At 40.1% G+C, this 26557-nt stretch overlaps 3 protein-coding genes across 3 annotated transcripts; 2 read left to right on the top strand and 1 right to left on the bottom strand.

The window, feature by feature from the left end:
- Positions 1–1019: 1019 nt before the first annotated feature.
- stap2b (signal transducing adaptor family member 2b) lies at positions 1020–9969 on the top strand. The gene is made up of 13 exons (XM_010871770.4): positions 1020–1437; positions 3861–3932; positions 4055–4174; positions 4265–4321; positions 5240–5406; positions 5524–5655; positions 6402–6471; positions 7369–7471; positions 7560–7673; positions 7893–7964; positions 8056–8124; positions 8724–8840; positions 8955–9969. The coding sequence occupies exons 1-13, from the start codon at positions 1351–1353 to the stop codon at positions 9008–9010; spliced, it is 1236 nt and encodes a 411-aa protein (XP_010870072.2). The 5' UTR covers positions 1020–1350; the 3' UTR covers positions 9011–9969.
- fsd1 (fibronectin type III and SPRY domain containing 1) lies at positions 9896–17850 on the bottom strand. The gene is made up of 12 exons (XM_010871771.3): positions 17651–17850; positions 16662–16757; positions 16332–16463; positions 15671–15772; positions 15419–15441; positions 14625–14746; positions 14264–14473; positions 13941–14039; positions 13355–13508; positions 12916–13250; positions 12516–12604; positions 9896–10985 (listed from the first exon to the last, which is right to left on the bottom strand). The coding sequence occupies exons 1-12, from the start codon at positions 17663–17665 to the stop codon at positions 10875–10877; spliced, it is 1488 nt and encodes a 495-aa protein (XP_010870073.1). The 5' UTR covers positions 17666–17850; the 3' UTR covers positions 9896–10874.
- Positions 17851–20077: 2227 nt separating this feature from the next.
- Positions 20078–26533, top strand: LOC105011605. Its single transcript, XM_010871768.3, has 5 exons — positions 20078–20194; positions 20395–20730; positions 20865–20897; positions 22145–22246; positions 25630–26533. The coding sequence occupies exons 1-5, from the start codon at positions 20152–20154 to the stop codon at positions 25854–25856; spliced, it is 741 nt and encodes a 246-aa protein (XP_010870070.2). The 5' UTR covers positions 20078–20151; the 3' UTR covers positions 25857–26533.
- Positions 26534–26557: the final 24 nt, after the last annotated feature.

The raw sequence follows: 26557 nt of genomic DNA, 5'->3' as shown, positions 1-26557 counted from the left end.
TTCATCCACACGTCAATTTAGTGTTTATTTACAGTGCCTTTAACAATTGTTGGCACCCTTGGCAAAGATTAGCAAAAATGCTAAGAACAAATGTCTTTAATTATCCTCTTTATCTTACACAGAAGACATGGATTCTGAGAAAAACTAAAAAAAACACGTGTGTAGAGTCGGGCTAGTAATTAAGTAGACTACAGTTGGGTATCTGGTTAGGGACATTATTGCTTTTTGGAGTGTGTTATGTAGTATTCCTGTTATTTCCAAATGTGTATAGACAAAAGCCAAATTACAACATAACAAAGCATACCATAGGATAAAATATGAAACAACTTCGCCATTATCATCATCTACTTATTGTCATTAGCTAGCAATAGCAAAGTTAAAAACATTGTTAGTTAACACATTGCAATGTATTTTTTCACAAAGAGGGTGTGCTCTGTTAAACATACACATGTAGAATCGGCTAGTGTGTGTTGGTTAAAGCAAATCACTAGAATAGAAAAATCAAAGGGCAAAGTTTCATATGGTGACAATTTCCTACAGCTATGGGCTATCTAACGTTTTCCCACTGAGTTTAAAAGGTTTTGACCTAGGATGCAGCTGTACCCCCTTTAGTGGGACAGTAGTAAAGTACCTCGCAATTATCTGCATCATTGCAAGACCAGAGTTCGAATAGCCTACTGCTCGCAAATAAGTCGATAGTACCCTTGGAGGGTGGTGGCCAGCATCCAGGTTTTGGGGTTAGTAATCGAATAAATACATTTTATTGATCAATAAATGTTCAATAAATGTAGAAGACCAGAACCAAGGTAGAGAACAAGTGTGCATACCCCCTGACACATGGACTATTGTCTAAACGTAGTTGAGCGAGCAAGTTGTTAAGAATCAGAAATAGATATCACCATAGCTCCGGGAAGTAGGGTTGCTGGAGCCCACTGACGCAGCCTCAGCTCCAATTGACTTGATTCCGTCGTCCACCGACTCAGTTACTTTGCTCCCGTTCGGTGGGTGTGGCGAATTATGGCGTGAATTGACGATGGCGTTCCACAACCCAAAGCCGCAGTTTTTCAACTGATCGTTCAGTACAGCATTGTTAACGTTGTAACTGAACGTTTAGAAACGTAAGCATTCACTGAAAGCATCACTGTTTCAATCCGCACGTCAGAGTACACTCGCGCACGTAGTTAATGTTTCTACAAACTACAGCTGGACAACCAATTACCTCACGGGTAATTTTGCTATATTTTTTTTACTTCCAAGTCCACCCAGTCACAGACGTTGTCAAACCAATTTACCAACAGAGCGGGGAGCCACGATCACCCTGCGTAAAGTGATCGTGGGCGCACGAAATTGATGGCGGCCACGAAGCGAGCCAGGCGCTACCAGATTCCATATTGTTATTACGAAGGATTCCTGGAGAAGAGATCATTCCAAGACAAGGTATAATGTTCTTACTTTATGGAGGCTATTCTTTTAATACATGTAGTTTAATTATGGGCTGTCTATATTTTGCTGTATTCAACACAAGACTACGTAATCTCGTAATTTAGAGCAAAATTATTAACTGGAAATCCATTTAGCCCAATTGTGTAAGTTAAATGACGACACTCAGGATGCCTCGCCCTACACATTTTGTGTCTCAAAAGACAGGTTGGATAAAAAGCAAGATTCACTAATGTGCCAAGTTAATTGGCAATTCTCAAAATTGCAACGATTCTACGTCAGTCAACAATTGCATTGGATTTTTATGATGATTTGGAACCATCCTGGGATTGTAACTGGAGATGTTGCATGTTGTATGAAAATTATGCTAGAGAAGTCTTGTAGAGATCTTATGGTATTAGTTCCAGTAAGAACTCTTAGAAAAGCCCAAGAATCATATAGGAATGGTTCTTATACGAACTAGACCAATATGGAAACATTAGAATCTTATAGGACGGTTCCAAATCATGATTCCAATTGGGTATGGTTTAAATCTGTGCTCATGCAGGCCTAGCGATATGAAACTATTTGATTGTGAAACAATTCTTCAACTAAAAATATTGATTTACTTTTCTTATGTAAGGTATATGACCTAGGCTAAAGTTCAGACATTCCTAGCTAATGGGTGGAGCAGGCATTTGAAATGGTTTCTGGTAGGGTGTTTTTCTTTCCCTGTAAGTACAGAAGGAAATTTTTCGGAACTGGTTTATCTACTAGGATACACAGAGCCATTAAGAAAATATACGGCTGGTGTCACTGAGGGAGAGAGATTAACAAACTTTTTCTTATTTTCTTTTGTTACTCTATTGTCCTATTTTAGAATAGGGTGTGTTATTTACCATAATTGAATCTACAAACCACAAAGTCTTGATGGGAACTCAGTGTGAGTCAGGCAAGTTAACAGGATATGCATGAAGGAAGTCCAGTTATCAGTAACTGTATACTGTGCTCACCCAGAGCTTACTAATAATAAGATGTTGTTTATTTTTTGACAACTGAAGGTATTTTTATAGTAAGTTGGGAACATCACCTTTTCCACATCAAACATGTAGCACCCATTTGGGTGATTATTGCCAGCAATTTATGCCAGAACTTACACCAGGTAAGATGAGATTCAGTGCCCTCCAGAATCATTGGAACCCTAGGTAAAAATGAACAAAAAAGGCTGTGAATAAAATGTTCTTCATTAGCTTTAACTTACACTAAAAAAATAAAGCATTTCAAAGTGCATAATTCCACAGTCAGACAGATAATTTACAAATTAGAGAAAATTCAGAACCACTGGCAATCTACATTCTACAAGTCGTCCCAGGCCAATAGCTCACCAAAAGACGTTCCTAGACTCAAATAACCCCTAGGTAAAAACAATGTGGAAAAATTTGTTCTGGACAGACAAGTCAAAGGTTGAGTATTACATAGTTAAAGCAGGACTGTAAAGAAGAGTGGGCAAAAATTCCTTCCAGTCAATGTAAGAGACTGATGGACAGTTACAAAAAAACACAATATGAAGCGCTGAAGTTCTTTCAGTCAAAGGAGGCAAATCAAGCTATTGAAGCTAGGGGTTCGTTTATTTTTTATTCAAACTTTAACTTTATCTGTCAGTAATGTTGAAATGAAGATTACGTATCACAACTTTCCAAGGGGTGTACTTATTTTTCACATGATTATACATCAATTTGATTTTGTTAATAAGATTTTCGGCCAATGATTGTTGCACGCACGTTTTTGAAAATCACAATTATTCCTTGATGGCAATTTTAGATACATATGATTTGATTGACTGTAAGATCGAGCTAATAAACAATAATAAAAAAAATCATATGTATTTGCATTGTATTTGGAAAGGGGGACATGATTTAGTGACCATGATGGAAATGGGGCCAGATTAGGAAGTTAGCGATGACACTGTGGCTAACAACTGGGACATAAAGCAGACAATGTTGTTTGGTCACTCAAATGGAAATTCATAAAATGTATTCTGGCAAGAATTCTTTTCGCAACTTAAAAAAAACAGTTCCGTCGCTACACTCTCAACACTATGTCAGTTGGCCAGATGTTACATAACAGCTTCACTGTTGACAGTGAATGGAAGCGTATCTCATGGCTCTGTGTGTTGTACATTTGAAACATCGCATATTAACCTTCTATTTCAACCTTTTTTCAAACTGCCGTATGGTCCAGCACTTTCTTCAGGCAGCTGCTTTAATTTCTAGATAAGAGTTAAAAAACGGAATAAAATCTTGAAATGTCACAATGGTGCCAAACAAAGGGTCTAACAGGTCATACTGTATGGTCTCTGGTCAGAAGGCGTATTTATGTCCTCATGGTCTGTCATTCAATGTTGTTTTGATCAACAGGCCTCTCTCTGTCTGTCTATCCAGGTGTCTCGGAAATTATGGACATGCCTGTGTGGAAACACTCTTCTTTTCTTCAACAACAGCAAAGAAAACACTGTGAGTGAATGACAAGAGACATGAGGACATGTGATAGTTGTAAATGTGACAGTGGTGGATGTATTGGGAGTGGTGGGCACTCCCAAGTATTATTTTACGCTCAACTCGGCTTGTTTTAACAGTATGTGGAGAAACTGGATCTCAGTGAATTCATCTCCTTGAAAGATGATTGCAGTCGGGACAAAAATCTGGAGGCAGCCAAACTTATCCTGCACATGAAGGACAGAGAAATCAAAATCACTGTAAGGGCAGAGGTTATTTTTTTCCTCAGTCTTTTACAATACTATTTTCTCAGTGGTTTTATGTATTCTCTCACTCCCTTTCTTTTACAGGCCCCCAGTTTAGAGACTCGCGAACTATGGAAAGGTTTCATCTACTCTGTAGTTGAGGTTTGTGTAAAATGATGACAAGCAGGTCACATACGTCCCAATAGGCTTGTTCTTCCTTGTAACACCTGGTCAGCAAACTAAGAATAATTCAGTTGACTCTGGGCCCATAGCCTGGTAATTAGGCTTTTAAATAACACTTGAGAGTTTGCAAGTATAGCATTGAGCAAGCTGAAAATCATTGTTGTTCACGGTGAGAAAGCAAATCTTTTTCCCACAGTAGATGTATTCATTATAAAGAAATGCACATATTCCCATGTCAAATCAATAAAACAGTTGGCCATTAAAAGTCATAGTTCACCAACATTACGGCGACAGCGCCTAAATCAAACAGTATTCCCACAATCCCACAAATGTATTTGAAGAAATAGTGAAAGGCTTGCTGTTTACTGACCTTGACGATGTCATTTGTTTTTGTACAGACAGGATTATACTGTAATTTAGTAAATGTATTTCAGTGTAATCTACATGATTCCAGACTATGAGCTGATCCCCAAGCTATGAGCTGATCCCTTGGCTATGAGCTGTGCTCTCCACAGGCCAGAACAATTTTTGCCATAATATTAATTCATATTGTGGTGGTCAGTAATCTTCAGGCAGTCCAGATAGGACCTTTGAATAAAATATATATATATTTACCCTTGTTTTGGGAAGATCATGAGATTTATTTAATCATGACATAAGAAAAAGTTCCTCAGACACTGAAGAGGGGGGTGCACTAAAGTTTGCTTTGCAAAGTGAGCAAGTCTCACTCAGGGTGAATGTTGATGTAACACCGTGTAATTATCTGTCTGTGGAATTTGATGATGACGGCATTAGAAGCAATGGCATTACATCACATGTTAGTCATTACGGCCTGAAGCATTTCCAGCATTTCTCAGTGTCAATGATGGTAAAACCTTGTTGTGTCACCACCCCCAGCTGTCAGTCCCCGACTCACTCAACCTCCTGCCAGGCCAGATCCATATGCTGAGGGAGACTGTGGAGGCCGAGAGGGAGAGACGGAAAACCGCACACCCTGCCCCCGCCGCTACTGCTGTAGCATCCAGCTCCAACCTCTACCTCAGCCTCATAGAGGACATGCCAGCGTGAGTGGACGCTAGCGGCTGGACTGAGGGACGACAGTGGGATTCAAGTTGCATGATGGTCTAGGCCTTTGATATCTGCTGTTCAGACGTGTTACATTTTGAGGCTCTGCGTTGCAGGTGTTACCATCCTGTGTCTCGTACTGAGGCAGAGATGGTGCTGGAGAAGCACCCGGAGAGTGGAAACCTGCTGCTGCGGCCCGGCAGGGACGGCGCCTCGTTTGCCGTATCCACCCGACAGGAACTCTGCGGGTACGCTTTTCCCTATTCCCCCTCACTCCGGGCCAATGACGTCTGGCCAATGACGTCTGGCCAATGACGTCTGGCCAATGACGTCTGGCCAATGACGTCTGGCCAATGACGTCTGGCCAATGACGTCTGGCCAATGACGTCTGGCCAATGACGTCTGGCCAATGACGTCAGGCCAATGACGTCTGGCCAATGACGTCTGGCCAATGACGTCTGGCCAATGACGTCTGGCCAATGACGTCTGGCCAATGACGTCTGGCCAATGACGTCTGGCCAATGACGTCTGGCCAATGACGTCAGGCCAATGACGTCTGGCCAATGACGTCAGGCCAATGACGTCTGGCCAATGACGTCTGCTGTTGAATCAAAGAAAACTGACATCACGTTCCCAGTGTCCATGATAGCCCATACACGTGCTGAACCACCTGAATGCGCATGCCCTTATTTACAGCTCAGGAAAAAATGAAGAGACCACTGCACCTTTTTCTTTCCTTTCCAAAAAAGCTGAAAAGGAAAGTTTTGAGTGAGGAACAGAAGCGTTCAGTTTGCAGTGGTCTGTTAATTTTAACCCTTCCGTTCCTCGCTCAAAACCTTCCTTTTCAACTTTTTTGGAAAGGAAAGAAAAAGGTGCAGTGGTCTTCATTTTTTCCAGAGCTGGATTTGCTCATGTGATCGATTAGACAACAGTAGATTATTACTTACTACTCATTAATGTGCCTCTAACTGACACTGGATCTCTTTCCCGTCAGGTCTATATTCAGACACTATCGTGTGTCAAGGACCCAGGATGGAGCATTCGCCATTGATCTAGAGACTCCTGTGAGTGTTTCAGAGCTCTTCCTGAATCCCACAATTCTGCTTTTCCCTTCCTCAATACAGATGTATTGGACACACACTTGAAACAATATTTTTTTTTTGTAATTAATGTATTAGAACCTTGTATGACATCATTATTTATTGAACTTATTTTTGATTCCACTTTTCTTGTTTTCTATGATCATCAGAATGATCATAGAAAGACTTTGAACGGCAGGTTAACACAGTGCAAGGGAAAGGTCAGGGAAACACTGATGAAACATTCCACAGGTTCTCGCAAGACAATAAACCATAACACACTGAGTTGTCTGTCTTTCTGTAGAAAAGCTAATCACCATGATAATACATCTTACTTACATTAGTGCTTTCTGTCATGGTGGCTTTTTCTTAGTTCTGCTTTAGCCGATCTTTAAACATTTTAGATTTATTTCTGACACGGTATGTGATTTTCACATCGACACAGTCTGTTTTCAGCTTTCTTACATGCAGAAGGGGCATTATGTAGAATTTTATTATACATAATGCATTTTAGTATATCTATAGTAATAGTGGAATGATAGTGTTTTACAACATCTTTTACCAGAAATAGTTTTCTATACAAAAGCCACATTTATGTTGGTCAACATAAGCCGCAAAGTCTTCTGTTGTCTGATGGAAGACCTCCACTCTCCATTGGCCTCAAACAGACCAAGGTAGAGAGGGACCACTACATTTTTTTAAGTGAGAAAACAAGCACTGAGTAGAGTAGGGAACAGTTTTAACATCTTAATCACATTTATATGCTTATATCCAAATTAACAAGTAAAAGTGAATATAGCAAGTGCACTTCATGTGAGAGTTAGGAATATGTTAGGAATATGTTAGGAATATGTTATTTAAAAATAATGGTTCTGCCGGTAGATCCACTGTGACACGCTTCATGATGTCATCAGCTGTCTGGTGGAGAAGACGGGTGGAGCTTTGACACCCTTTATTATGGAGGGAACCTACGAAGAGAGCATCAGTAAGAAAGGGCTTGTTTCTACGTTTTTAGTGTGATTCTGTTACTTTTCCGTCATGCCGGTCAGAACAATCATCCTCTGTTTTCACAGCATTTGTTCATGTGAATGAGGAGAATGGAGAGAGAAGAGAGGAGAACAGCGTAGAATTTACCCGCCGTGCCCCCACCCCATCTGTGACAGTCCCTGCCCCCCCTCCCAAACCAGGTACACAGTACATACCCACCTAACTGGGACCTCCATCCTGATTACGGAAATCAGTACATGCACCCACATACACACGCACGCACACACACACGCACGCACACACACACACACACAAACACTTCTCAAGCGTCAAATGATAAATGTGTTGTCTTTGAAGTGGATATGTTTATCAGATTCAATAAGTTGTCATGAAAAGATGGTTATTGTGTTTTATTCCAGGTCAAAGGGATCGTATGCCATTTCCAGAGTCTCAGTCAGAAACAGACAGGAGACTTTACCTCAACGATCACCGTGAGTACATTCCTGGTAGCCTTCCCAACGCCCGTGTCTTCGGACGCTCTTTAGGTAGTACTTAATTCCTCAGACTCTGTCGCTTTTTCAGGGGAAGCGGAGGAGGACTTTGCCAAGTTGCCTGTTAAACCACCTCAGCCTCTTCCCTTCTGTCTACCAAGTGAGTCCCACTGTCTTGAAACTGCTGGTGCCCTACTACTCCAAAGATCTCAGACATAGTGGGATAGTATCCTCTACTGCTCTGGTGCACAGAAATGCATTTTAAAACCCATACTTAATGTGGCTAAACAGAAATACATGATTTGTTCCTAAACATGAAAAGTATAAGAAAACTCAAGATTTATTTTAGACAAATTATTCTGGAATACGCATGGTTAGACATTTGTAAATCTTTTATGTAAACCATGCAAATAAAACAGACCGACAATAATACAGAACTGAGATGTGTGCTTATTTCGTTTCTTAGTATACATGAAACCTACTCTCTTCCACAAGGAAGAGACCCTTTAAAATGGCTCACTCTACATCCATTGGTTTTGTGCTAGCGTTTGTAATGGTGAAAAACAGCATGGATTATAATTTCCCATGGCCCATAATCTACATTCAGGGTGAGGAGCCGTATAGGAACAACCAAGATGGCAAAGGGATGCAGATTTTCACATGGCCATGGTTTAGGTCTTGCTATTAAAATCTGCTGCTTGTCTGACAGTGAATATTCCCTTTGGGAATCAGTGAAGATGTTCTCCCTCTGTGTTTTAGGAACTGAGAGGAAGGCCCTGAAGCCCCCGGTTGTTACACCTCGTAGCACCACTCACACCGTAACAGACACTCTGGATGCCAGGTTGACTTCTCTCCTACCAGACACTATTGCACAGAGTAAGCCCAGCATTTGTTTTCCGTCCTTATATTTTCAAACCATTAACAAGAGTTCCATCCGTTAAATCCAAAGTTAAATTCCTAAATGCTGTTATCTTGACTTTCATCTTTCAGCCTTGTCTGAGGAGCTGAAACTTAAGTTGGAGAAGAGGCGTGCCCATGAACAGTGACATCTTCTGGCAGCTTAGACAATCAGGCAGTGAACAAACCTGTTCCTCAGCCACCTACAACTACTGCAAAAACAGTAGCCCCATTTATACCTGCCACCAACATGCATCATCCTGATCTTGTCCTGATCGGTTTACACTTAATATATGATCCCAATCAGATTGCAATGCTTTCAATTGCCCAAACATGTCTTAAAATGTGTGCACCATCAGAATATGGACATAATCAGGAAAGAAAATGCATGTTGGACCTTTTCCACTCATCCTCTTTGAGCTGCCCTACCCTTTTCTCCTGGACTGGAAGATTAAGTCTCTGCTTCTTGTCAGCTGGGTGTCAGCCTAGACTAGAAGATTAACACCATATTGATTCCTTCTTCCTGGATCGCTTTGTCCAAACAACACACTAGCAAATGAATGGACTGTAAATCACCATGTAAATGCCACATTATCCATACCAAGTGTTTGTATATTTGCACATTATATAAGTGAATAGATTTTCTAATAGGCCTTCAGTGTCAAATATGTCTATAACTGTCAGTTTTGTTTCTTTGTTTGTTCCTTTTTTGTTTTCTGGCTTGATCAAAAAAATCTACCATTACTGGGACCATCTACTAGTTGTACAACAGATAATTGTCAGTGAAGGTGTTAGGCTGTCCAAACAGGCAGCCCAATTAAGATATATATTCCGTTAATAGTTTTTTTCATTACTTACATCTGATCTTTTCACATCTTTTTCAGCTCTGATCTGATTGGTCAAAAGACTTGACAAAAACCATAGGTACCATATCCTGTCAATATTATTGTATACAAAGAAAATGTACCCTGTCTTTTAAAATGTAATTTATATTCCTGAAATACTTATTTTTGTCAATGTACAGAGAAACACAGGACTTTCTTACTGCTTTATTAACTCAGTGGATGACAAACTGTAGTGGAAAAATTAAAGGAATATTTACATTGTTTTAACCTATCAAAGTTAAAAACTCAAGTGGAGGCATTTGCATTGCAGGTTATATTCATACGAGGCATCGACATGACAAGAATGTCATTCGGACTACATTTAAAACCATCGCACCCCAGCGCTTAGTTTAGACATCAGGTGACATGAATAAGGACGGCCATTAACATTTGTAAACAGCATAAAAGGCTGCTCATCTGGGGAATAAACGTGACAAAATAGAGGAACACGTTACAGTACATTACAAACGCACTCCTATTCAGTACATCTGACTCATGCTCCTCCATACATACACTTCCTCAACTCTAGTCAGCAGTACAGCATCTCCACCTCTGCATCCACACACCTGCTGGCAATGTAGAATTCAATACATTCCTTATGTTGAATTAACCTAGTGTTTATAGTAGTTCTAAGCAGTTGGGTTAACTTTGCTACTAAATTATTTGGGTTATGCAGGTAAATATGGGTGATTCTATACTGAGAAGCAACTAGTGAAATTAGAAGCATGGGATTCTGAACATTCAGTGTATGTTAATGAATACTCTAGGACAACCACGTTATATGAACTTGTAGATTTGTTTTCAGTTGCATGGGGGTCTATGTCACTAGCATTGAAATATTAACTCTGTGCCTAGCATTTAACACACTGGTGACTGGGTGATGGTCTTTTGGCCTTTGTTTGATTATAGATATGAATTAAATTTAAGATACAGTTCTGCATACGTGTGTATGCGGATGACTGCCCCTCTGGAAGGCACAGGGAGTGTAGTGAGCTGAATGCGATGAGGCAGAGCAGGAACCCGGGCAGGCGTGGCGTGTAGTGGCATTCGGGCATGTGATGGGCAGCACCACATGGCCTTTATGGGGTAAAGTTCTGCTGCAGCGGTTGAGGCCGGGACCCAGTTGGGTCTAGGTGAGGCTGGCGTTGGAGCTGCTAGTACCACTGTTCTTCCTCTGGCCACTCTGCACTGCACCAGGCACCTGCAGACCCGTCTGAACCGAGAAACTCCCATTCCACACCTGCAGGGGGCACCAGGACACAAACGAATCTCAAGCCGTGATTTAGGTTTTATCGTTTTTTTGGTACACTTTGGTAATATTCACAAAAGTAATATTGGTAATATTTCATCATTCTTAGTACAAAAACCACAACAGATCAGATAAACACAACAGAACCACAATAGATACCGTTTTTCACAACTCTGTGTACCTCGGATATTGACTGAGTGCAGAAATAAACCATCTACAAAGAAGTTTCACACTGACATGAAACATACATGCATAACTTTTGATGAGATTTTCTTCTCTATTGTTAAAATACCTTTTATTATCGCTATGCTCATTGTTCCCAATTAATCATCACTCAACCATTTGGTAAATATACTGTATTTTACATTGTTTTGCCTACTATGTTCAGATGGAAATGTACAGATTCACCACCCTAATGCCATAGATTTGTATGTGACCTCAGTGGCATTCAAACCCACAACCTTGGTGTTGGTAGTGTGAGACACGAAATACCACAGCACTGCCTATGTACTACACCATACTGTCATATACAGTACATGATTGCCATTCACACTGGTAACCACAACTGGTAACATGTGACACTTCCTGGGTCTTACAATGCTGGAGTTGCACACCTCATTGAGGAACTCATTGAAATTGTGTGTGATAATGTTGGTTCCACCATTCAGAAGTGATTCCGGAATGGTTTTGGGCCAATCCCTAATTCCTGTTCCTAGACCTGCCCTGTAATCTCCTTTATATTATGGAGGTGGAAGGTCAATGACTGCCATCCCCATGAGCATGTCACCCTCCTACAGCTCATGGATAAGCCATGTCATGACATCAAAGGTGACCAATATCACATATGTATTTGCCATGCCAAAAAATCTATTCCCGCATTGTATGAAAAATTAAGATATTCATTGTGATGTGGACAATATATCATGGCCAAACACCAAAGACAGAACTGACGCAAATAAGTGTAGTGTGTTTAAAACAATGATATTTATTTTGTTTCTTTGTGATAGTATTTGCTACAACTGATTAGACAAAACATTATTAAATGATTATGGGATAGAAATTATGGAAATTATTTTCTGTCAATTATGATAGGAAAGGTTTTACCTAATCTGTAACAGACCTTTAGCACTTCAATGAGTCATTTTGAAACATGTCATTTTGAAACTTATGTTGTTTGGTCTTGGACTAACTGATTGTTAAAATTATTTGCACTATGAAAGGATTGCACTATGTTATGTGTTGATGAATTAACAAATTATCTCGTTGTATTTCACCAAAAGCTTAGTGGTTGGACCACTGATCTTGCAGTGAAAGTTTACAATCCAAATGAAAGTTTTAAATGCAAGATTTAATTTAATGGTTTGCAAGTATGATCTCCGTTTGGAGTCTTGTTCTAAGAGTTTTGAAACACTACTATTGATAATAGTACCAAAGTGACTAAAAAAACTGTAAGATAGTGGTTTTAATTTCATACCACTGTTAGATTGTGAAACAAAGTACACTAAATGAAACGTTTCTCACCGAGAAGGCTGGAACAACAGGCTGAGTGAACTTGGTTCTAAAGGTGTGCATCAGTGTCTTGGTCCTGGCATTGTAGAAGGACAGAACACCTGGATGAAGAGAAAAATGTAATCACTAACTCTGTGGAAGTTTGCAATTAAAGTAGCATAGCTACACCAGTAGAAAGAAACAATGGACAGTAAGATACAGACAGCAGCTAGGCTCCAATGAACATGTTCATTTGATTACATTACCCAACCCATTCCTGGCTTAATCTTTACTCCAGACCAACTTAATTCTATTTAATGAAGATTGAACCCTGTGTTCTGCCCTGTATGTAAGTCTGAGTTGTGGCGCTCGAGTGCTAGAGCATCAGGTGGGAAGGAGCTCTGTCTGGGGTGTGTCTGGGGGTCCGTCTCACCCTCTTCATAGTTGCAGTAGACTCCTATGCGGTCAGGGATTTGACAGTCCAGGGTGCGGGCCTTGTTGTTGTGCTTGGCTGTGAGGCTCTGCTGTAGCCAGTTGTTCAGGTGGATGCACCACGAGGCGTTGCTCTTGCCCAGCTGGTCAAAGCGGCCAAGGTTGCGCAGGGCCAGGCCCACAGCGAATGCCTTGCTCTCCTTATCGAACCGCACCTCCCAGTACTGTTGGCCTGCATCAATAAAGGTGTCTCCTAGGACAGTGTACGACTCGGCAGTGAAACGGTCTCGGCCAACCCGAGCAGAGGGCACTCTCTTTGGTGAATTCATGGCCGTCCTGGGCGACGAGAGGGAGAGTCAGTAGGAGGAGGCCCAAGTTGTAACAAATGCATCGACTTTCATTCTACACACAAACACACACACAGGATTCGTGTTTCTGACCTGGCAGGGGAGTGCATGGGAGACTGGTTGGTTCTGTTCTTGTCTTTACGGATGTCCTGGACAACCTTTCCTCCACAGCTGTCCCACTCCACACTGAGGTCCTCCACTTTCAGGTTTTGATGGGCCGAGCCTGCATCCAGCTTAAACAAGAACGCTGCAGGGAGAGGAGAAGGATCATTTAATCCACAAAGCTCAGGCGCATCAATAAGCATTTGCATTGCCAAATGCAAAAATAAACTTGGGTCTGTTTGAAACGGTCGGTGTACTGCAAGTCTTGCTTTGTGTCCTTACAATTTTTTCGAGGATAGAAAGCAATGTAACCTGCCTCTGAAAGAACAAAATTGATTCACACTTGGTTTTCGTATTTTAACCTGTCTCTGATGGGGAAAATACAAAATGAACATGGCTAAATAGCAACACAAAGTGTGTGGCCAGTGTAGCTAAAGTGTAAGAACAGAAATCCATACAAATGTTTCCTGTACAACCTGCAGGGCAGATTTATCTCAAACCTGCAGGGCAGGGGGGCTCCCAGGAGCAGGGTGGAGAAACACCAGTCCAAGGCAAAGAACGTGTCCAGTTCACTCACCATGTGTCTCCAGAGTAACCGGCTCAGAGAACTCTCCTGCCACGGCCTTGTTACATGCCTTCACACGGAACGTCATGTAGCGCGTCTCGAAGCGGAGCCCTGGAATCACACAAACACGACAGCATCTTGATATGCTCATCCCGGGGTACTGCTTCCAAAGATAGGCTTGTAGTAATTATACATTGACCATTGTATGGACCGATCTTCATGTGCACATTCCTGTGCACATAAACCTGTCACAAACCCAAATTTAACCCTCTACTCAACCCTACCCCATATCAACCCTAAACCTCTCCTCACTCGAACCCTAATTAAACTCCTACCTGTGAGGGTGTACTCTGTCTCCCGAATGCCCTCCACCACCATCCAGGGGTAGTCTTCCCGGGCTCTGGGCGGCCCCTCGTGGTTGGTGCGGCGGTACTCCAGGTCATAGTGATCTATCTTTGCGTCCGGCTCCGGCAGAGCCCACAATACAGTCACGGTGTTGTCACACACCTGGCACTCAGACAACAAAATCTCCGGGGTGGCAGGCACTGTGGAGAGAGACAGAGGGTGTCCTGCTTCCTGACGGATCTATATCAACACTGTCACAGTCTCAATGTCACTATTAGCCCTTTGACAGAATTAAGACAACACATCTATGTAATGTTGTGCTTCTGCAGACATGACAGTTGACAGACTGACCCGGGAGGAACTTGATGGCCTTCAGTATCTCCCTCTCTTGGGTGAAGTCCACCATCATGTGACTCATGCTGTCACTGGCTTTGGCTTTCAGCGACAAACGGAAGGCTGGGGCCATTGTCACACTGCTCTCCCCCAGACAAAGACACAGAGAGTGAGACATGCCTCATTATTCAACCCCCTGAAGGACTGAAATGACATGTTAGTGAGTGCAGTAAATGACCAATTAAAATAGGGTTACTACAGCCCTAGTATGCTACCTACACAGCACCACAAACACACACACTCATGAACACTGGACATACATGAAACCGAAAAGCAGAACTGACACTACCCAAACTGGGAGGAACTGGCACATGTGCTCTGAAATACTCACATGTTTGGGACAGACAGAACAGAGAGGAGGAGAGAGATAGAGAATATTTTGGTTCTAAGTTATTCTAAACTAAAATTTTCCCATTTTTTATAGGTGTTACATTCTTCTGTGCTTGTAGTTGATCCTCCAAACCCTTCTGTTCTTATGATATTTTGTACTATTTTAGAGACAATTAGTTTTTCCCAAAATGACTGAAGTTTTCCTTTTCTCTCAGTTGAATTAACCATTTTCTTCCAATTGCAGTTGTTGTATGTGTAAGTTAACTATACATTTGGAGAGGCGAAACAGAGAGCGGTGATGAAAGGGTCTGCTATAGCATGACGGTTTACAATCTAGATCTGGTTTTAATGTGGGACTTTGGGTAAGCTGATGGTTAAGGGGTTAACAACATACTCTAGAAAAAGACAGCAGTGTACTATACCTATCCTTAATGTCTTTGGCCGCCTGGAGAGAAGCAGAGAAGGAAAGGAGAAGAACCAGAGGGGAGGAGAAGAGAGATACGGACCAAAGAAAACTGAGTTGCAGACAAAGCTTTACAATTACAGTATAAACATTACATCTCTGTTGCACAAACAACCACGACAGAATGACAAAGGGGCAATAAAATTAACTGGGGCATTATTGCATAAAATGTGGGGCAGAAAATCTGGTTTTAGAGCTTTCCAGGCCTTACCTGATTAAAGTCGTTTGCTTCTGTGGAGCAGAGAGTCTGATTGGCTACCTCCAAAAGCTCTTCTGAGCTCTCTAAGGCCTTTGAGCACGCGCTCAACTGATTCTGAGAGAAAGAGTAGCAAACATTTCCTTAAACGTATTCTGAGCTGTTCTGTGTGTGTGTGAGAGGTTTCCCATCACAGAAAAAAGTTAGCAAAAATTGTTGTTTGAGTTGAATTAACAAGTCACATTTTCAATTAACCTACTATGATCTGTTGCAGAGGACATCGATCATACACCTCCCAAATGAACAAGTGATTTGATGTCATTACACAGCTGCATAAGCTGTGGCTTTGACTGACAGATGAACAGGATCACACACACAGACAGGACAATCCTTTTGGACCCCAACACATGATGCCTTTCACTGCAAAATCTCTCCCCCCCACCCCTGAATAGGTCTCCACATGGTTTTACTCACAAATAGTTATCCTGATTCTGACCCTGAGAATGAGTCATGCTACACTGATCATGAGTTCATCTTATGATTGGATACCCTGGGGAAGTCATACAAATAGTTATAATGTAGAATATTAATAAATGAAATATTGGAACCTCAAAAATTGAAATGCATAAGCATGTAAAATCTTTCTCCTGTGAAAGCCCATTAACGATTAACTAACCTGCAGTTCATAGGTGCGGCTGGCCCTCTCCTGTTTGATCCGGGTGACCATGCTGTCCTTCAGCTCATCGAGGACTGAGTGGAGGGTGTTGAACTCTGCCTCCAAGTCCTCCTGGACACGGCTGGAGTTACTCTGGGATCAACAGAGGAGGAATTAGTTCATGGATACACTATCTGAGCACCCCAGTCTGAATGGTATAGTATGAATAATAGGTTGGTAAAAGTGTTGTGTTGTAAACATACTGACAATTTAACACTTGCACAGACAGACAAAATAATTAGCGATTGGAATACTGTAGGCTGTCTATATAGGCTGTCTATATGTGTGCACCTCCAGGTTCTCCAGGCTCTGTTTCAGACAGCATATGAAGTTTGTTATCTCCTCATTTTTCAGAGCTAGGGTGGTGGTGATCTTACGGAGCGATTCCTGCAGAAAGAGACATACAGTTTAAAGGGTTTGCCTGAGAATAATCGATGGACGTCCCCTTTGGACGGCAATGTAAAACCGGTGGGTTGAAACCTGAATATGAGACTGTTCACCACGTGCAATGGCGTCAAGTAACGTTTCACTCTTCCACATCTACATCTAATATAAGGCATCTAAGGATGTTTGTGATATATTTCTGTGTTAACTAAGGCCAGGGTGTACATCTTGCTACAAGACCGTAAGTATGTGCATCAATAATTTAATTATGTTTCCAGTGGTTGTGTTTAACCCATCATTTAGGCATTATGAACACCCTATCTTTACATAGCCAAGTTGACTCACTGTACGAATAAAACAAGAAACAGATTTAAGGAAATTATAAGATATATTTCCAAGGTCCAGTCCTACGGCCGTCAAGTGAGTTCATACACTCCTCGAGGCATTGATATTATTCATATAGCGTAATGCGTCAGGCCCCAATAATATGTATAATGTGACATTCTGCACCCACTAGAATAGTATCTCAACGTCTGGCTCGGCAGATAGGAACAAAAACGTAAACCGATTGCTAAGAATGTTTATTGGATTGGTGTACATTAACACGTTTAATCAATGACTATTCGGGGACCTGTCACGGCCAGGCGCAGTTTTTCTCACGAACGAGTGTCCTCTAGAAGAGAACAAATGCATTGCATCGAAAGGTAAATTGTCGATTTACCTCCAAGAAATAAGGACCTCCTTTCAATCAATAACAATTAAACATTTTAGCGTTTCATATTGCAAGCAATGATGTAGGCAACAAAGTCCAAGTCCTCCCCGCTCCCCTTTCTTTGTACGCCCTGCTACCGCCGCAAACACAAAACACCTGTTCGAGAAGTAAGCCTGCATACTACCTTCTGATCTCCCATCTCGCCGGTCCAATGAACCGGTGTCGGTGTATCAGCAAAAATGTATTTTCTTCGCCGTGTTCTCTTTTCCAGTTATTTGCAGCACATTGATTACTAGGCTGGTACTGATGCTGCTGGAGTGCATTGCATCTTTCGTCCAACGCCTATGGCGGTCGTGTGCTTTGCGCAGACGCGTTATAGTGGAACTCTGGGTAGTGTCGTTTTCTATTGTTTGTTGCATGTGAACCTTTGCTAAAACCATTGCTTTAAATGACTGGTCTGAAATACCTGCAGGCTTTTCTTATAGCCCAACTTGGCAAAATCAGAAACAACTAGGAGCCAAGCCAATCCAGTAATGAAATCGTTATCAGACAGTTTAAGTCATAGTTAAAATAGTTGGAGTGAGAAACACTTTATCAATAAAACGTACAAATGGAAGTTCATTCATTTCCACCTATAAGGATTAGCTCTGTGTCAGATGCATATCCTAAAATATTTTACCATTTGTAGCATTTGAATCACACTTCAGTGAAGATTTTGCCTTTGACATGATCTTTTCCATTAATTGTGGAATTAAGAAAGAAACTCCAGTCATTGTGTTGAAAATTAAGATTTATAATTACATTCAAAAGGAGCTAAGCGCCATGTTCTACAGTATACTACAATAACAGTGCCAAGAAATGGGAGTTTAACTTTCTCAAACATGTCTTCAAGGATGATCTGCCCAGAAGTCGCAAATTTGAAGACTACATTTATTGTGAGAGTTAAGGTTATGTATAGGTATGGGTATGGGTTCAAGGAGCACTCTGGTCATATGATTATCCATCTGAAATCATTTTCCAGCTGCAAAGTCTCAGCATTCAAACAAATTATTGGTTTAGAAGGCAAAATAAAAGTGACATCTGATTCTAGCCTACTGTATTAAAACAGAGTGCAGTGGAAGCCTGAGAAGTGAAATGGCAGATTTTTCTGCTACAATTTTCCTATATAAGTTGTAATTGTTTTTTACACTTAGATGATGTTGTTTCAAAGGAGTGCAAGACAAATGTAGTCATCGCACATGCACTCATCACCGTCCATATTTCCAATCAGAAACATGCTGTCTATTTGAGCTGACACGTCTTACTCTCTTTACTCCCTATGGCATTATCTCCACATACTGCAGGATCTGTGCTCTCACCCATCTAGAACATCTATCAGATGGCTGAGGAGAGCCTGCAGCATTACCAAAGACGCTTCACATCCCAGTCATTCCCTGTTCATCCACTCACGTTCCCACGCTGGTCACCTGGTCAACCTCAGTCACTGGCCAATAAGGGCCTTGGTCAGGGAGGTGACCAAGAACCCAATGGCCACTCTAGCAGAGCTTCAGGATTTCTCTGCAGAGATGGCAGAACCTGCCAGAAGGACAAACATCTCTGAAGCACTCTATCAATCAGGTCTTAATGGTAGAGTAAAAGGCCTCGAAGGATTCTGAGAGCATGTGCAAAAAGATTCCCTGGTGTGATGAGGTCAAAATCCAGCTATTAGGCCTGAATGCTAAGCGGTAGGCATATGTACTGTATGTCTTCTGTTTGTTAGAACAGAGTGGACAGGACTAAGCAGCCAATCAGGGGTGAAGTAGCATAAATGTTAATAGTCTTGGAGCAATTACAGTTAATTGTCTTGTTCAAAGACAGAACCTATTTTCACCTTGACAACTTGACAGATTCAAAATAATTTATGAATTATTTTCAATATCCAAATATGTCACAAAAAGTCTCATTTAGACCATGGGTTTCAGATAAAAAAAATTTTTATGCTTTCTGTTTCCTGTGTGGTGTGGCTCACCCCATTTTTCTTCATACCACATAAGTAACACATTATTATATAAAGAAAAAGACAAAATGTGTCTACTAATGTTTATTTTAAGAAAACATTAAGTGACAAAGCCTATTTTAAATGTAAACTTTCATGATATTTAGCATAGTTTTGTCAATCACTGGTGTTGTGGTCCAAAAAATAAGTTCATTAACTCTGATTGCCGGGCATAAATGTAGAAAAAACACAACCCTTCCCCCCCCCGACACACACAAAACAATGGTTTTGTCACAGGAAGTCACACCAATATTCCAATCGTACTATCATTGATTGTAGTGGCAAAGGGTAACACTTTGGTACCCCAACCCACAAGATCTGTTTGACCGCATATACAAACATAGACATCGTAAGCCCTTACATGTTGGTGCTGTATACAAAATGCATACAGCACCAACCTCTGTGGACCTGTGAATGTACAGCCATCTTTTGGGTACTGAGTTTACCAACTGAGCATTAGTTCATTGCATGTAGCCTGTCAGTGGTTATGGTTGTTGTGCACATCCACCATCCCTCATTTCCCCATGAGTGGTTTCAGCAAACAGTAAATGTTAAGCACCTCCTTCCACCCACACTTCCTTTTCTCACTAAGAGAGGTACCGTAGCTATATACAGGAACACACTCAGAAGACCACCGTTATGACCACACGATGGACATCTGGAAAGAAGTGACCCTTCTCCTGCTTTTATTGGGTAGGATTACTATTCCTTGCTCTTCAACTCATCAATGTCTAGTCTAAGTTTGATTATCTAGTCATTATAACAGCTGGATTTGTTTTTTGCAGTTCCAATCATACTCCATAGATTTTGCTCTACTTTGCCCCTGATCTGTTGGCACATACAGTAAACTAATTAACCAGACTAACAGTAAATCTCTTTGGTGCCCTCAACAGAAACGGTGAAGGCTGCTTTGAGCACTGTGATTCTAAATCAGCCACCAAGAGAAGAAAACGTTGTTCTTGGCTCTGATCTCACCCTCAATTGCAGTTTTCAGAACCTGCAGCGTATCAGCGTAAACTGGATTTTTCACCAAAATAACAAATTAAGCTGCAATGACATGACCTCTGCAAAGAAACTGAATGACAACAGTATAACAACAAAGGACACTTGGTCAGCATTAAACCTTAAACAGGTCACATACAATGACAGTGGATGGTACTATTGCAAAATTAGTGTAGAGATTCCCATCTTGAAACAAAACTGCAGCAATGGAACTAAAGTCACAGTTAGTAAGTAACAATTGAATCAATTTCTATAATACACACTTCCAGGTAAAAGTTATTAGGGGAAGCATTCTTTCCAGAATAATTTCGTAGAAGCTGCACATAATTTATTCTTAAATCTCATTATGCTCTTTCTACAGCAGCCAAGAGGAAAGATCCCACTTATTCCCCAGGTAGGTCTCCCGACTGTAATCAGAATGGATAACATTTTATGCTAAATGACTAAATGTAAATAGATACATCCATGCATAATACTTCAAATACAATACAGAATTGAGGAAGAGATATTTGCTCTGAAGTCTGTTCTGTATTTACCTTTTAATTTGTTATAGATAGAAAATGTATTGCTTCAGTGTTTTGAAATATTAAGGTCTACCACGCTATTTACAATAGATTGCCACAAGACACATTTTTAGAATATAAACAGCAGTTATAAAAGGTCTTCTACACACTTTTATTGAAATGCAGCTTTTCTTTATGCAAATCATGTCAGAAATGTTTTCCACCCTATTAACATTTTGTAATAAACAATATTAAATTGGAACATTGATGGATAGATATGGATGATTCCTTGGTAAAATTATACAAAATTATGCCTTGGTTTCATAAGCGTACCCACCCTTTATAATGGGGCTCATAGCTCTGTTTAGAGATCACATTTCAAATAATGTACAAAGATAATTTACTCTCAACTGACATCAACTGAAATATTTCTGATTAGCTCTAAATAAAATGATCTGTTTCTGTAGTATTAATTGGCTGCACACTGCAAAGATAGCCATGGTCCACCAGGAGCTAATAAAAGATCTATCAGATTGTTTTGTTGAAAGCTGCAAATGCGGAGAGGGATAAAAAAAAATAACATGTATTTCAAAGGAATAATACATATTATGTACAGATGTGACATTCTGGTCAGGATAGAACTAACAATAAATAGAAACAAATATCAAAGGTATTTTGGCACAAACCCTGCTGCCCTCTGACACAAAAAAATCTTTCAACACCACAATGAAGCACTACATGCCAAATCAAACAAAGAATGGCTTGCAAAAAAGAAGTGTAGGGCTAAAATAACTAAATCCAGGGTTGTTATGTTAAGAGAGACTTACGCAAACGGACTGCTGCTGTAATCCAAGCAAAATGTGTTACCACAAAGTGTTAATCAATTTGCCAATTAATTTGCAGTTGTGTATTTCTTATAATTTGTCTTAGATATTATCTATTTGTTTTTCACTTAAACATTGTTGGTTACAAGATCTTTCTAAAGGTGAAAATTATTTTTCTTGATTGCAGCACGAACATTTGAATTTTCAATAATGATGTGTATCCTTTTGATATCTACCGTAACAGCAGCTTTTCCGACTTGTCTTTCCACAAGCAGTAACTTCATCTTCCCCTTCCTCTGTGAGTGTGCCTTTAGACTGGAAGGTGTGGGTAGCAGTGGGAGTATTGGGTGCCATACTGATCATTCTAGTGGTCACATTCTGGATGTTATTCGAACGAAAGAGACGCATGAGAAGAGGTACATACTTTTTTACTATAACAATGCACCCATTACAAGTCACGTTAATCTTAATTTACTTGATGCATTTTGTATAGCGCATTTCCTTGTACTTCCTTGTACTACTGTTTTTAACTTTTGATGCTATAGATCATAAGGTTGACAGACTACACATATTGGGATGGCCTCTCATGTTTAATGTAAAAAGAGATCAAAAGTGGGGTCCCTGAAAGTTCAATGTTGGGACCTATACTGATCAATATGTCTGCTACCTATGACCACCATGATTTTCACAGCTTCGCTGTTGATACAAGACTATATATATGTCTGTATGCCATGATAATTATAGCCCTATTGACACCTGATTTAATGCATTGCTGACATAAATAAATGGATGGTAGAGCATTTTTTGCAACTAAAGAAGGATAAATACCACTGCAATTTCTGCTTGTCTTTGTCAGTAATTCATTCATAATTCAGCAGCATATTTTCTAACAAAGAGAAAAAAAACAGCCAAAATTGCATTATTGATTTTTGTACACACTTAATGGCACCCAAATATGTCTGACATGCTTTTTACATTTATGTCCAGTTGTCCCAAAGCTCAGAACCAAAATGTTTAGTGAAGCCTCTTAAAGCCACTATTGGCCTGTTCTTTGGAACAGCTTGCCTGAAAATCGGAGGTATACAGAAAATTCACCATTTTAGCCTTGCCTTTTAAAAGGTGTTAAAAGTAAACCTAATCATATCAATGCATTTACATATTGTATTGTGTTGTATATATTTTTATTCTTATGCACTCATTCTTAGGCAGTTTTTACTATTATCGTACTTAACAATTCTTTACCTACATATATTTTATTTGCACTATATTATACTAAATTTTTTCTCAATTTTACTTGTTAAGCACAGTGAAATGCACTATTTAAAAGTAATGATTGATTTGATTAAAAAATACAGTGTATTTTGCATACCCTTGGAGAATTGTGTAAGCAGGTAAAACCTGTCTATTATTTCTTATGGGATTCACATTCAACTGTAGGTAATAACAGAATGGCACAATCATAAAACAAAACATGGCAAAGAAAATAATTGACTGACCCCTGTTCAAAAGTCTGCATACCCTTATTCTTAATACTGTGTATTGCCCCCTTTAGTATCAATGGCAGTGTGCAGTCTTTTGTAATAGTTGTCTATGAGGCCCCAAATTCTTGCAGGTGGTATAGCTACCCATTTTTCTTGCCAAAATGTCTCCAGGTCATGCAAAGTCTTTGGTGATCTTGCATGAACCGCACGTTTGAGATCTCCCCAGTGTCTCGATGATATTAAGGTCAGGAGACTGTGAGGGCCATTCCAGAACCTTCACCTTTTTCTGCTTTAACCACTGGAGGGTCAACTTGGCCTTGTGCTTAAGGTCGTCCCATGCGCAGCTTTCATGCATTTTCGTTGCCATCAATTTTCACACGATTCCTTGTACCTTTAGAGTTCACACACCCCCAAAACATCAGTAAGCCACCACCATGCTTCACAGTGGGGATGGTATTCTATTCACTATAGGCCTTGTTGACCCTTCTCCAAACACAGCACTTATGGTTGTGACCATAAAGCTCTATTTTGGTCTCATCTCTCCAAATTACAGTGTGCCAGAAGCTGTGAGGTGTGTCAAGGTGTTGTCGGGCATATTGTAAATGGGCTTTTTTGTGACATTGGTGCAGTAAAGGCTTCTTTCGTGCAACTCGACCATGCAGCTCATATTTGTTAAAGTATCTTCTTATTGTGCTCCTTGAAACAACCACACTGTCTTTTTCCAGAGCACCATGTATGTCTCCTGAGGTTGCCTGTGTGTTTTTCTTTGTATCCCAAACAATTCTTCTGGCAGTTTTGGCTGAAATCTTTCTTGGTCTACCTGACCTTGGCTTGGTATCAAGAGATCCCCAAACTTTTCACTTCTTAATAAGTGATTGAACAGTACTGACTGGCATTTGCAAGGCTTTGGATATCCTTTTATATCCTCTTCCATCTTTATAAAGTTCCATTACCTTGTTATGCAGGTCTTTTGACAGTTATTTTCTGCTCCCCATGGTTCATTATCTAGCTAGAGCTAACAAACTCATTGACTATTTATACACAAACACTAATTGCAATTTAAAAAGCCACAGGTGTGGAAAATTCACCTTTAATTGCCATTTTCACCTGTGTGTGTCACCTTGTGTGTCTGTAACAAGGCCAAACATTCAAGGCTATGTACATTTTTTATCAGGGCCATTTGGGTGATTTCTGTTATTATTATGATTGTAAAAGGAGCCAAACAACTATGTGGTAATAAATGGCTTCATATGATCACTATCCTTAAATACAATTTAAAAAATGCTTGCATAATCATTCATATTTTCAAAATCAATGCAAATATTTCACAATTTCTGCCACGGTATGCAAACTTCTGAACACAACTGTATCCAGTTTTGACCCCTCTCATCTTTTCTGGCAGGCTGGGGGCATAAAAACTAAAGGCTTCCTCCATGTGTCTTGCTACTAGGCTTTAGGATAGTTGGAGGCCAGTTTGATAGACCTACTGGGTACAGCTTAAAAGCATGTCTGTCATATGTTAAGTTGCACCATTGCGTTGATTCTAAGATAATGTACCACTTTTACAAAGGCCATCTCAGTGCAATGGTGGGCTAGAAAACCAGACAGGGAATTTCTGAAATTCAGGTTGCGCAAAAAATGCTGGTGTTTAAAAAAATTCCTCCAGTATTTTGCTTAAAATTGGAAGGTTGGAGATTGGCCAATAACTACAAAGAGCTGAGGAATCAAAATCAGTTTTTTTCAGGTATGGTTTGAATGTGAGAATTTATGCAGTTAGGAAACACAGTTTAAACTGTTTCAAACTCAAACCATATCTTGTAACTTCCTATTGCAGAGAAAAGTAGTTTAAAGAGGGGGAGGATGATCTGAGCAAAGCAAAAGATGAAAGACAATGTAATAAAGATACATATCATAGAAAGATGGAGAGCAACAGCAGTAAAAAAAAAAAAAACAGCAAACCTGCTTTCATTTACAGAGCAACTAATAAGGTCTGTCTTTTCACAGCCCCTTGAATGTGTTGAATGAGAAAGCGGGTGGTATGTGGTTAGAGGCTTAGAGACAGAGATGGGGGAAAAGTAAAAATTACATGTCAGTGTTAGTCTCACTACCTGTGGTTATAGCCTCATTCTTTGCAGTTTAACTGTGTCTTCTCTACTCTGCCCCCGTAATAATGCATTCTTAACGGTGCAGCTGCTAAACAAATATAATCAATCATTTATAAAGCACACAACACGAATAATTATTTTAATTTAGCTTAAATCAATTGATTGCTTATTCTATATATTATTGTTATAATACCTTGTATTGTGTATTTCTAGAGAATCCGATCTATACGAATATGCCTCCACCTGCAAAAAAACAGCCCTCCCCACGTCCAGGAAAACAGATGGACAACCAGAAGATTTCTGCTCTTGAAGAACTCAGCACAGCCTTTGACAACAAACTCATCAGGAATCCAAATCCACCTCGCGTTCATAACTGTAGACAGCTTAGAATTCCAACTCCATCCCAGGCCAATGGCAGCAAATGGAGTCCAAAAACTTAAGACAATTTATAATTCCAAAATGTCCTCTCTTAGGAATTCTGATTATTCTCAGCAAGTAATTTAATCTATTGTGAGTTAACTTGACTCTGTTCTGGAATGTCTTACATTGTTAGGAACAGGTGATTTGTTCAGGTATTGAATATGCTGGATGCTATGACAAAGCAAAGACAGTATTTATAAAGAACTTTCTTCACCAGAGAGTCTGGTGCAGACTCACGTTAACAACCTGCTCTCTCAGTGAGGGTATTCCGGTGAAATTCTCTTCGATCCCTCATTCTGCAAGTTAATGGAGTGAACAGCGTCAAATATTGCTTTGTCTAAAATGTTATGTTGACTTGTAACCTCATTGAAATCACCAAGAGACTGAGTTAAGATTTCAATGTTCCCAGCAACAGGAGCTCATATTTGAAAAAACATTTTGGGGGGCTGCGCTTCCTTATTTTTCCAGCAGATGGCATGCCGTAGTAGCCTACTCAATTTAGAAAATGTTGTGTAAAGGCTAATTTTGCAATAATTAAAATAAGGGCTTTTTTCAGAAATAGATTTTAAATGTCTAACCATGCAGAAGAATGAAAGCTATTAAAAAAAAAAGCTAATGTGCAATAATTCCTAATTCAATTCCATATGTCCATATTTTCTTAATGTGTTTACATAATGCTGAACTAATAAAATATGTAACAACCAATTATTATATTATTTTT

Source organism: Esox lucius, chromosome 8 (assembly GCF_011004845.1).
Source record: "Esox lucius isolate fEsoLuc1 chromosome 8, fEsoLuc1.pri, whole genome shotgun sequence".
NCBI lineage: Eukaryota > Metazoa > Chordata > Actinopteri > Esociformes > Esocidae > Esox > Esox lucius.
This window is presented reverse-complemented; position numbering and strand designations above follow the sequence as displayed.

Excerpts from the sequence above, each read along its gene's own strand:
- stap2b (XM_010871770.4), top strand. The coding sequence starts at position 1,351 with ATGGCGGCCACGAAGCGAGCCAGGCGCTACCAGATTCCATATTGTTAT. Across the intron at positions 5,407-5,523 it reads CTCATAGAGGACATGCCAGC|GTGTTACCATCCTGTGTCTC; the intron begins GTGAGTGGACGC and ends TCTGCGTTGCAG. Across the intron at positions 7,674-7,892 it reads TGCCCCCCCTCCCAAACCAG|GTCAAAGGGATCGTATGCCA; the intron begins GTACACAGTACA and ends GTTTTATTCCAG.
- fsd1 (XM_010871771.3), bottom strand. Across the intron at positions 15,773-16,331 it reads GCCGCACCTATGAACTGCAG|AATCAGTTGAGCGCGTGCTC; the intron begins GTTAGTTAATCG and ends TCTTTCTCTCAG. Across the intron at positions 14,474-14,624 it reads GGCCATCAAGTTCCTCCCGG|TGCCTGCCACCCCGGAGATT; the intron begins GTCAGTCTGTCA and ends CTCTCTCCACAG.
- LOC105011605 (XM_010871768.3), top strand. The coding sequence starts at position 20,152 with ATGGACATCTGGAAAGAAGTGACCCTTCTCCTGCTTTTATTGG. Across the intron at positions 20,195-20,394 it reads CCTTCTCCTGCTTTTATTGG|AAACGGTGAAGGCTGCTTTG; the intron begins GTAGGATTACTA and ends TGCCCTCAACAG. Across the intron at positions 22,247-25,629 it reads AAAGAGACGCATGAGAAGAG|AGAATCCGATCTATACGAAT; the intron begins GTACATACTTTT and ends GTGTATTTCTAG.